This window comes from Giraffa tippelskirchi, chromosome 11 (assembly GCF_054371585.1).
Source record: "Giraffa tippelskirchi isolate mGirTip1 chromosome 11, T2T-mGirTip1v1.2.pri, whole genome shotgun sequence".
Classification (NCBI taxonomy): Eukaryota; Metazoa; Chordata; class Mammalia; order Artiodactyla; family Giraffidae; genus Giraffa; species Giraffa tippelskirchi.
In genome coordinates this window covers 150,097,174-150,109,293 of record NC_137285.1, presented here as the reverse complement: position 1 = coordinate 150,109,293, position 12,120 = coordinate 150,097,174, and the positions used below count along the sequence as shown (strand labels likewise).

Below are 12,120 nucleotides of genomic sequence, written 5' to 3'. Positions count from 1 at the left end.
TCTAGTGGGACCCTATGTGTCTCCCGTTGAATTTAGTAGAAATGGCCTAAAAATATTGTTTGGTGCTGTAGAAGGTGTCCCCAGCAGCTTTAGGTGAGAGTTCCACATTTTGGGATGTCATTGAAATAGCACCTTTACCTACATACTCGCCTTTTCCCTCCGTCTAGTACCCGTGTGTCCTCTCTCTCTGCAGCAGGGGCTGGAGCCCAGAGCCAGATCAGGTGAGGCGGTGGAGGGACATGAGGCCGGGAGAGTGAGATGGAAGATGGAAGATGGATCAAACCAAGTCAGATCGGTATGGAAGACGAAGCAAAGAGAGCTTTGTCGGAAGGTACTGTACCCTCTGTCCTACAATATGCAACCTTTTTGTTCATAGTTTGGATTTTCCCTTACTTTTCCATTTTCCCATCTATTGATTTATCTCGTTAGGGACCCAGGGCTGTAGTTGGGTAGTCGTTTGCCGAGTCTAAAGGGCCGAAACACGACAGCCCTGCGGCTGAATCAGGTCAGTTCATACCCTCCCTCTTGCTCTCTCTCTTTATTTCTCCCTCTCTTTTCTTTAAGGTGATCTGAAATCAGATGATTAAAACCAATTAAAGTCATTCTGGAGAGGCTGATTTGGGGGCAATGTACAAAAAGTGCCATCTCCCCACCGTGGGGGCAGCTCCTCAGTGGGACAGGCTCATGTTTGAACAGAGAACTTGCTGCCGTCAAGCTCGCACAGGTAGAAGCCACGCGGTTGCCTCTCATTGACGTTGCAGAGTGAAGAGGGTGGAAACCTGAGATCCCTGTCCATTTAAGGTTCCGGTTGTGGGTCTACGTGTATCTGCTGAAGTCCTTGAACAGCGGGCGACGACCCAGGGTCTGAGTCGTGGATGACTATGAGGCCTGAGGGTTTCCCTGGTGGCTCAGTGCGGGAGATGCGGGAGACAGGATTCGATCTCTGGGCCACCAAGATCCATCCGCCTCTGCCGGAGGAAACGGCAGCCCACTCCAGTACTCTTGCCTGGGAAATCCCATGGACAGAGGAGCCTGGGGGGCTACAGTCCACGGCGTCGCACAGAGTGAGACACAGCTAAGTGACCAACACTTTGGCTTTTTTCACTCTTGCATTGGCAGGTGGATTCTTTACCACTGAGCTACCATGAAAGCCCTTTCCTTCTGTTTTGAGGGACTACTTTATATTAAAAAAATAACATTAGTTGCATATCTGCTTGTATGCCAAGCACTGTCCCCGTAACACCTATAGTATTGATTCCGCTTTATAATTGTGGTGACCGAAGTTCAGAGGGAACGGGGGAGACGGACTCCAAGTCACAGACTAAGAGACAGTGATGCTTGGGAAGCAAGACTCTGCAGTTATAAATTTCACAGAAAACCCGCCATTTTCTCAGTGATTCTTATGTTCCAAGCAGTCATAGCATCCGTTCCCATTTCATTTAAGGCTCGCAGTAAACACATTAGGTAGGTGGTGTCATTACATTTTCATGTAGGAGTTTAAAGCTCACAAAGGTTAAATAATTTGTTCAAGTCACTTTGCTTTAAAGGTCAAAACCAACGCCTGACTTAAAAGCCCTATTATTAGATGACAGGCCTCTCCACCTCAAACATATCCTAAACCCGACCCATCAGAACCCTCCCCATTGGCTACCATCTACTTTTCATCGGAACCCCACTCCCCCGAATTATGCCTTTCTCCTCCCAGCTTAGAGCAGAAATGAAAACCTGCTAGTTTGCTCCTCAGGCATGCTGTTTTCCCCATGCCTAAAGAAGCAGAGGGAACAGGATTTAATGTTAGGGATTTTGATTGAAATCCTGAATAAATCATGCTCCCTTTTGTGGTCTGAGAAAGTTAGGCGCTCTGAGCCTCAGTCTGCAATGTGGGCAGTCACGCCTCTTTCAGGGTGGCAGTGACATCCGAGTGCTGGCAGAGAGGAGACCCTGACCCTCCTGGGCGGCTGTCCTCAAAGGGCGGTCTGGGAGTCTCTGGGAGTTTCTTGAGACCCTTGTAAGAGGTCTGTGACCTCAACAATTTTCATCATAATACTAAGACCTTATTTCCCCTCTGCATGGACTTACAACAGCATTCTCCACAGGCTACAGAACATGAGATACTACAACAGCTTGAATGCAAAAGCAGCTAAGAGAATCCAACTGCCTTCCATTAAGAGCAAAGCAGTAGTTTCCAAGTTTTGCACTGCATTACAATTACCCGATAACCTTCAAAAATATTGACGTCCGACTCTTAACCGTATTCTGATTTAATTGGTGCGTGGTGGTATGCGGTGCATTGGGGTTTCTGAAAGTTCCCCTTGAATGTGCAGTCACATTAAATGGGGATTGTTTTTCAATGGATATAAAGTTATACAAGATGAGTAAGTTTTAGAGATCTGTTGTCCAGGAGAGTATTTATAGTTAATAATATGGTATTGTGCACTTGAAAACAGGCTAAGAAGGTGGACCTCATATTAAGCATTTTCACTAAAACCTAAAGCTAAAACCAAAACCCACAAAAGGACAGAAGGAACACTTTGGAAGTGATAGGTAGGCTTAGTGGCTTGGTGATGGTACAGGGTGTATGCACACATTAAATCTGTGCAGGTTTTTGGTGAATAAACTATAACTCAATAAAGCTAAAAATAAAAGAATCTCACATAACCCTAAAAAGAGGTTTACAAAACTGTATATCAGTGTTACTCTCCACACTAATTCTTATTTTTTAAAATAGAGTTATTTTAGTAAAAATATTGCCTGTATTAATCTGTAATGATCAGTCAAATATTTTTTCAGAGTGTCGAGGGGTTCTGAGACCAAGGATCAAAAAGATGTCAGTGTTCGCCTAGAGAGTAAGACTTTGGGCTCTGGAGCCAGATTATCTGTTGATACATGACTTTGCCATTGCAAACTTTGTGACCTTGGGAACTTGACTTACCCTCTGTACGCTTCACCTTCATTGGGTTTGCAAAATGAGTATAATATAAAACCTGCCTTTTAGATTTTTTTGTATGTGTGAGGTTAAATAAGCAATACACCTACAACACTTGGCGCGGTGCCTGGAACATTGTAGTGGCCTCCACCATTACCTGCCGGTTGTTATAAGTGGCTAACATGGGTCAGTGTAGACTCTGTGGGCTGAGCCATTCTTGCAGCCAACTCATCTTTCCACCCAGCAGTGGAGCAGGAGCCCCAGGTGGACCCAGTTCACCCTGGCACAGGTTCATCTCTCTGCTGTTCCGGTGACAACCAGCCCTACGTTGCCATCCTTTTGTTCAGTGAACCAACGACTAACAAAGAAGGTGACACCACCGCGTCTGTGTGATTTGGGGAGAGGAGGAGATGGTCTTGCAAAGAGGCAGGATGTGTTTTATCAGCCAAGATGTTCCCAGACCCCCTCCCCTCCCCACCCCCCCACAACCCCACCAAGCAGCTCCTTTGAGTCACTCCCCTTTGCTTCAAGGAATTACCGGCCTTAAGAATCTGTGTTCCTGCTGGCTTTTCCTCACAAGCATAATTCACCTCTCAGTCACATTTTATATCACGCCTTTATTCTCACAGTTCTACTCCGTCCCATTCCTCACAGTCACCACAGTCAGTGGATCCCCTCATAATGGAGAAAGACAGGGAAATGAGGAATTCAATGATGCTGAAGGCCATCAACATAACCAAAATTCCCTATAACAGAAGAAAAACATACGAAAGGTTACAGTATTAGCACACTAATACTCATGCAATAGTAATTTCCGATGCTGATGGGGGCAGCGGTGAGGCAAGAAATGAGACCTCCATGTCTCAAGTGGAAGCAAACGGCTGGAGGGTTATGAGGACGTGTGGGTATTTTAACACAGCAGTCACTGCAGAGCCCCGGGTAGAACAGCATTGTTTTTCTAGAGGAAGTTATGCAAGAGATAGTTATGCATCTATCTTCTAAATTATATGCTAAATTATATGACTCCACTTCATAAACATGCACTACAGAGAAATATTTTAAAAGCGGCCTGCTGAAAGAGAAAGAAAGAAGGTTAAGAAACGAAAAAGGAGCAAAAATAGAAAAGGAAAGAAAAAGAGGGGAAAAAAACCTACAGGCTAAGAAAAAGAGGAACATGCAGAAAAAGACACTCTTTAATGTAATGCTAATAGTGACTTCTTGTGTCCTTTCGTTACCACTGAAGACCTTTAAAATATTCTGTATTCTGGCAACTAAGAGTACCTAGAGGGGCACACGCCTGTTAGTAGCCCAGGGGCTGCTCACAGCTTGTTTTATCGGCGAAGGTCTGTAAAGATTAGTACTGTGTATGCCTGCATGCTTTGACTAGAAGTTGAAAAATTGTTCTCAAGTCACCTATAGCAAGCCACTCCAGTCTTCTTGCCTGGAAAGTCCCGTGCACAGAGGAGCCTGGCGGGCTACAGCCCACGGGGTCGCCAAGAGTCTGGCACGACTGCGCACAGTATCTCTCAGTGTAGTTACCATAATTCTTTTATTCTCTAGTGACTGGAAATAGTTTATTTCTTATTTCTCCTCTTCTGTTCTTTTCTGCTTTTTGTTTGTTTTTCTGTCTTTTCCTTTGTGTTTACCATTCTGAAATATGCTGCAATAAACATTCTTGTGCCAGTCCAGGTTCGATGCCTGATACAGGGTGCTCGGGGCTGGAGCACCGGGATGACCTGGAAGGATGGGATGGGGAGGGAGGTGGGGGGGGGGTTCTGGAAGGGGAACACATGTACACCCATGGTGGATTCATGTCAATGTATGGCAAAACAAATACAATATTGTAAAGTTAAAAAATAGATAAATAAACTAATTAAAAAAAATAAACAAACATCCTTGTGCACATATCCTTATGTACAGGGGACTCAGTGCTGTGCGGACTGCTCTCTGGGTTAAGGTGTGTACATCTTTCATATAAGTGAATGTCTCCTTGCTTTCCAGAATCTTAGGAACATTTCATATTTCTGCTGCTTAAGTACACAAAAGCATCCTTTTCACCATTTCCTTGCCAGTGATAACTTTTATAATCTGATTTTTGCCAATCGAGTGTATATAAATCCTAGTCCATTGTTAATTTACTTGGCATTTCCCTACTGGTGAATTTGAGCATCCCTCTGGGTGTCTTTGGCTGCTACATTTGCAGTTTTGTTCCTTCTTCATAAACTTTTTGTCTATTTTTTCCATTGTGTTCTTGACTTTTTGGTCACTTTTATTTTCTCTTTGTGTATAAAAACCTTAAAACTTCACTGTTATCTGCTTTAAAAATATCCTTCCAATTCTTTTCCGTTGCAGAGTTTTAATGTAAATGTGTTTTCTTTGCCCTGTTTTGATTTCTAGATCAGAATCATACATTTCATCACGCAGTAAGTTCTCTAGTGTCCTTTGCTAGTCAATTCCCCTCCCCCCTCCAGAGGAAACCACTCTTCTGATTTCTAACACAGTTGGTTAAATTTACCTGTTAATTTTGTATCTGAATTTGTTCAGTATACTGGATTGCATTTCACTCATGCTGCTGCATGCATCGGTATTCCATTGTTTGAATAGTCACAGTCTGTTGAGCCTCTCTGCAATATTAAGGTTCAACTGTGTAGCTACAAGGCTTCCCTGGTGGCTCAGAAGGTAAAGAATCCACCTGCAATGCAGGAGACTTGGTTTGATCCCTGGGTGAGGAAGATCCCTTTGGAGAAGAGAGTGGCCCCCCACTCCAGTATTCTTGCCTGGAGAATTCCATGGACAGAGGAGCCTGGTGGGCTACAGTCCATGGGGTTATAAAGAGTCGGACAGTTGAACTGAGGGACTAACACTTTCACTTTTCACTTTCAAGCGTTAAAACATACCAAAGTCTAAAGTTGTTCAAACCTTTACCCTCTTCTCTGGTAAAGCTAACGTGTTAGTCGCTCAGTCGTGTCTGACTGTTTGCGACCCCATGGACTGTAGCCCACCAGACCCCTCTGTCCATGGAATTCTCCAGGCAAGAATACTGGAGTGGGTAGCCATTCCCTTTTCCAGGGGATCTTCCCCACCCAGGGACTGAAGCCAGGTCTCTTGCATTGCAGGCAGATTCTTTGCAGTCTGAGTCACCAGGGAAGCCTGTAAAATGAGAGCCGGCAGCAGACACGAACAGCAGAAGTACCACTGCTCCCATTTTGGCTTGTATGTTAATGTTGTCTGGCATTTTAAATGCTTTATTTTAATCCTAGTGTATATCACTATTATTATTACTGCATTACACAAGCAGTATCCACCTGTGTGTGTTCACATGTTTATTCTATCCTTTGTTCTTTATTTTTGTTGCATCTTATTGTGCTATCATTTTCCTTCTGTTTGGAATTCATCCTTTATTATTCCTTTAATGGGGATGTACCGGAAGCAAACTCAATTTTTGTATCTCTAAAAATTCTTTATTTCACATTCATGTAAGATATCTTAATGGATAGTGATGGATTATAGGTTGGCAGTTATTTTATTCAGCATATTGAAGATACTGTTCTGTTGTCTTCTTTTATTGATGCTTTTGGAAAGTTAGCTGCCCATTCAGTTGCTTCTACTTTTTCCTTTTGTAATTTTCAGAATCTTTATTTATTTATTTTTTTAGTTTTAGTTAAGATTGCCAAGAGTTGACAAGTGAAAAGAAAACTTGATTTGGAAAAATAACTCAGAAAATAGTTAAAGTGAAGCACAGTCTGCTGTGAAAGACCGCTGTCTAAATTCAAGATTGTAACATAAGGCTTTTCAGAGCCTCATTATTTTGTTCAAGATAAACCCATGGAGAACTGTTTTAGTGGTAATTTTATGTTAATTCATGTTTTCCAAAAATAAGATTATCGTCTGTCCCGGCAACTCTTCTGCTTTGCAAGTCTAACTGTTTCCTGTCCTGTCCCTAAAACCACCTCATGACTGACTCCAGCGGATGAAACCCTATTGACACCCTTTTCTGTTTTCACCTGTTGAGTCTGAGACTCTGTGCTCTCCTCTGCTTAACAAATTTAACAAGCTAAGCTTTTAATTGTCACAGATTTTGCTAGTAACCTTTGAAGGTGCCAGACAGTCATGGAGACCCCAGAGAGGTCTAGCCAGACCCGGCGCCATTATGGTCCTGAGACTCCTCTGGTCCCTGGTCCCCGAGGGCTTCCCTGGCCGGGCTTTGACCGTCCTTGTTGGTGAGGTGAGTGCAGCGCTTTTCACTGAGCAGGGTTTATTCATTTGTCCAGATGCTGCTCTCCCAGAGTCCTTTTTCATTCTCTCTCCAGATTTGTTCTTGTTTTCTTTTTTCTCAGTGAAGGTCTGCCAAAGCTTTGCCACTAGCCATCCTGTCTGCCCATCTGCCTTCTATCTGTGTTTCTCTGCGTGTCTAAGAGTAGGTCACAGGGCAGGAGTCATTTCAGGGTTTATAGTTCTTATCCAGCCACAGAGACTAATGAGTAAAAGCTCTCTTTGAGCAATATCCCTTCTAGAAACAACTATCTTGGATTCCTCCTTAAAATATTAGAAGATTTTTTTTAAGTTGTATATGTGTATAAGAAATTTGCTGTGGGAGAGATTCCTTTTGACAAATTCCACCTGTCAGAGGCGGCTGATTCCTTATGTCAGCAGGGAGGAGTGGATTTTCCAAGGCTGTCACTATTCCTCAACCTTCTTGCTGCTGCTGCTAAGTCACTTCAGTCGTGGCCGACTCTGTGCGACCCCACAGATGGAAGCCCACCAGGCTCCCCTGTCCCTGGGATTCTCCAGGCAAGAACACTGGAGTGGGTTGCCATTTCCTTCTCCAATGCATGAGAGTGAAAAGTGAAAGTGAAGTCGCTCAGTCATGTCTGACTCTCAGCAACCCCATGGATTGCAGCCTACTAGACTCCGCCGTCCATGGGATTTTCCAGGCAAGAGTACTGGAGTGGGGTGCCGTTGCCTAAACCTTCTTACTTCCCAGTTAATCATTGACTGAGTCCTTAGAAATTAATTCTGTGTTATATTTCAATCAATATTTCAATGGATTTGACTCCCATTTTGAGAACATGGATTATATAATAAATTTGTCAGTTTTCCCCTCTAATAGATACAGACTACTTTCCCTTGGCAGCTATTTATCATTCTTTGCCACCTTAGGCAGGAGTTTGGTTGTTTCAGAAACTTCACCAGAGAAAGAATACACTTGACCCTTGTTCGGTAGGACCTTCCTAACACCGCCCCCCCCCCCCCCACGCCTTTCCTGACCTTCGGCTCTGCTCCGCCAGCATTTCTCCGGAAGGAAATGGTCCAAAAGACAGGACAGCTCGGAGACGGGGATGCAAGTGCCTCAGAAACACCCAGTAAACTGCTTCCACTCAAGACGATTGAGACAAAACTACCCCCGCCCAGCTCGGAGTGACCGACGCTGTTGGCAGTGATGTGCTTGTCTTCTTGCCTCCTTCCTCCCCTCTGTGCTGGTTCAGAGCTCTAGAGTAGATGGTCCTACACACACAGGACTACCGAGGCAATCTTTGAAAATTATTGGCATATTTCTTCATTCACTAATGCCAACGTGAAAGACAGACTCCTAAAAAGACACAAACTACTGAAATTAACCCCAGAAGAAATAGAACATCTGAATATATCTAGATAGCATATTTAAAAGCAGAGACATTACTTTGCCAACAAAAGTCCGTCTAGTCAAGGATATGGTTTTTCCAGTGGTCATGTATGGATGTGAGAGTTGGACGGTGAAGAAAGCTGAGCACCGAAGAATTGATGCTTTTGAACTGTGTTGTTGGAGAAGACTCTTGAGAGTCCCTTGGACTGCAAGGAGATCCAATCAATCCATCCTAAAAGAGATCAATCCTGGGTGTTCATTGGAAGGTCTGATGTTGAAGCTGAAACTCCAATACTTTAGCCACCTCATGCGAAGGGTTGACTCATTGGAAAAGACCCTAATGCTGGGTAGGATTGGGGGCGGGAGGAGAAGGGGACGACAGAGGATGAGATGGTTGGATGGCATCACCGACTTGATGGACATGGGTTTGGGTAGACTCCGGGAGTTGGTGATGGACAGAGAGGCCTGGCGTGCTGCAATTCATGGGGTCGCAAAGAGTCGGACACAACTGAGCAACTGAACTGAACTGAACTGAATATATCTATAACAAGTAATTGTGTAACTTCTCACAAAGAAAAGCCCAAGGCCAGAAGACTTTGCTGGTGAATTCTTCCAGATGCTTACTGACAATACCATTGCTTCACAAATTCCCCCAAAAAATATAAGAGCAGAGAATATTTCCCAGCTCATTGTGTAAGGCCAGTTTTAACCAGACACGGAATCAAAGGCATCACAAAAAAGGACAACTATAGACCAATATCTCTTATAAATACAGATGCAAAAATCTTTAACGAGATACTAGGAAACTGAATCCAACAACATTTAAAAAGGATTATGCACAATGACCAAGTGGAATTTATCTCAAGAATCTGAGGTTTATTTAGGATAAAAAAAAATCAATGCAATATACCATATCAATGGAACAAAGGACAAAAACCACATAATCATCTCAATAGGTAAATTGAGAAAAAGCATGTAACTAACTTATCACCCATTATAAAAATATTCAACATAGTAAAAAGAGAAGAGAATGTCCTCAACCAGAAAAAAGTTCTCAGTCAACGTTCTACTTAAGAGTGAAAGACTAGATGTTTTCTCCTGAGGTACAGGAGAAAAATAAGGATGTCTGTCTGCTCTTGCAACTTCAGTTCAACATTGTGCTGGATGTTCTAGCCAGGGCAGTTGAACAGAAAAAGAAATAAAAGCATCCATATTGGAAGAGAAGGAAAACTATCTGAATTTGCATATGATATGTTCTTATATATAAAATATCCTAAGGAATCTTCTAAAAACTATTACAAATAATAAGTTATAGTGAGATTATATAGTCTATTAATGTAAAGATCAACTGTATTTCCACACAGTTGCAATGAATATTGCAAAAATAGAATTTAGAAAGCAATTCCATTTGTGCATGTATGTGTGCTAAATCACTTCAGTTGTGTCCGACTTTTTGTGACCCCATGGGCTATAACCTTCCAGGCTCCTCTGTCCATGGAATTCGCCAGGCAAGAATATGAGAGTGGTTGCCATGCCCTCCTCCAGGGGACCTTCCTGACTCAGAAGTTGAACTCATGTCTCTAAAGTCTCCTGCATTGGCAGGTAGGTTCTTTTCCACTTATGCCACGTGGGAACCCCTAATTCCATTTGTAATAGCATGAAAAAAATAAGATAGGAATAAATTTAACAAAAGAAGTGCAAGCTTGTATACTGAAAACTGTAAGACACTGACAAAGAAATTAAAGAACTAATCAAATGAAGAGGTTCGTGGATCAAACAATTTTGTATGTTAAGATGTCGATACTGGTCTATGGATTCAATGTAGTGCCTATAAAAATTCCAATTGGCTTTTCTTTTCCCCAAAGTTGACTGGGTGAGCCTAAATTCATTTGGAAATGCAGAGGCCCATAGCAGCTAGAACAATTCAGAAAAAGAAAAACACATTTGAGAACTTGCACTTCCCCTTTTCAGAACTTATTGCAAAACTGCCGTAATCAAGACGCAGTGGTTTTCTGTTGGTGAGAATGTAAACTGTGCATCCACTATGGAAAACAGTATGAAGGTTCCTTAAAAAACTAAAACCAGAGTTACCATATGATCCAGGGATCCCACTCCTGTGCATATTAACAGATAAAACTGAAGTTCAAAAAGATCCACACACCCCAGTGTTCACTGCAGCACTGTTTCCAACAGGCAAGACATAGAAGCACTTTAAATGTCCATCAACAGATGAGCGGATAAAGAAGATGTTTCATATATATGTAGGCGCGTGCATGCTCAGTTGTGCCTGACTCTTTGGGATCCCATGGACTGTAACCCTCCAGGCTCCTCTGTTCATGGGACTTTTCAGGCAAGAATACTGGAGTGGGTTGCTAGTTCCTCCTCCAGGGGATCTTCCTGACCCAGGAGTCAAACCCAAGTCTCTTGCATTGGCAGGTGGATGATTTAACACCGAGCCACGTGGGATAATATATGGAGCCACCAGCATCTCTGGTGGCTCAGGTAAAGCATCCACCTGCCAATGAAGGAGATGAGGGTTTGATCTCTGGGTCAGGAAGATCCCAGGAGAAGGAAATAACAACCCACTCCAGTATTCTTGCCTGGGAAATCACATGGACAGAGGAGCCTTGCAGGCTGCAGCCCATGGGATCACGAAAGAGTTGAACATGATTTGGTGATCAAACAATGAGATATATATATATATTTTTTTTTTTTTTCAAAATCCTAAAAGATGATGCTCTTAAAGTGTTGCAGTCAATATGCCAGCAAATTTGGAAAACTCAGCAGTTGTCAAAGGACTGGAAAAGTTCAGTTTTCATTCCAATCCCAAAGAAGGGCAATGCCAAAAAATGTTCAAACTCCCACACAATTGTGCTCATTTCACATACTAGCAAGGTAGAGTTCAAAATCCTTCATGCTCAGCTTCAACAACAGTATGTGAACCAAAAACTTCCATATATACAAGCTGGATTCAGAGAACCAGAGGTCAAAGTGCCAACATCTGTTGAATCATAGAAAAAGCAAGGGAATTACAGCAAAACATCTACTTCTGCTTCTCTGACGAGTGTGGGGAGAGAGCAAATTAGCCAAGAAGACTCTCTCACCCCACGTTTTGTAAATAATAGTTATGTAACAGCTGAGATCACTGACAGTCCTGCCCACACGAGCCATGAGGGACTCGCTTGGCCGTGAGCTACTTTGTGCTGTAGGGATACCTGGGTTCCACCTGCAAGGCAGCAGCATCACGGCTGCCTCACGGCTGCGTCCATCGGGTCGGCCCCGAGAGGAGAATGACAGCGTGTATGTCGTTATGGCTGCTGTGTCAGCCAGGAGAGAGGCTGAGTTGTGGCTGTCATGCCAACCAGGAGAGAATAAATGTGTCTGCAGTTCCTACAGCCCCTGGAGTCTTCTTCCATCCTCTTAGCTCATGCTTTGCCCACCCTGGGTTCAGCAAACAGTGCAGACAGCGTGACCAGCAAGGCTGTTGGTGCCATGAACAGGATCAGCAATACAACTTTACTATAGCCTTTGACTGTGTGGATCACAACAAACTGGAAAATTCTTAAAGAGA

General features: G+C 43.3%; 2 protein-coding genes across 19 annotated transcripts in view; one reads left to right on the top strand and one right to left on the bottom strand.

Annotated features, from left to right (window-relative positions):
• Nucleotides 1-12,120, top strand: part of LOC145527138 (uncharacterized) — an 86,915-nt gene that overhangs the window by 46,567 nt on the left and 28,228 nt on the right. For 6 of the 18 annotated variants that reach the window (XR_014069523.1, XR_014069520.1, XR_014069518.1 and 3 more), the window contains one exon: nucleotides 194-331. Coding sequence is in view for 4 of the 18 variants with exons in the window: in XM_081544616.1 (XP_081400742.1) it covers nucleotides 194-376 (183 nt within the window). In the remaining 14 variants the exon portion in view is untranslated. Of the gene's footprint in view, nucleotides 1-193; nucleotides 4,818-12,120 lie in introns of those variants that run through there. The other 12 variants (XR_014069529.1, XR_014069521.1, XR_014069522.1 and 9 more) reach the window with 7 other exon arrangements.
• The window catches only part of LOC145527137 (membrane-spanning 4-domains subfamily A member 5-like), a 25,654-nt gene continuing 17,057 nt past the window's right edge, over nucleotides 3,524-12,120 (bottom strand). Inside the window, exon 5 of the mRNA XM_081544615.1 lies at nucleotides 3,524-3,672. Coding sequence (XP_081400741.1) covers nucleotides 3,550-3,672 — 123 coding nt within the window. The 3' untranslated portion in view covers nucleotides 3,524-3,549. The remainder of the gene's footprint in view (nucleotides 3,673-12,120) is intronic.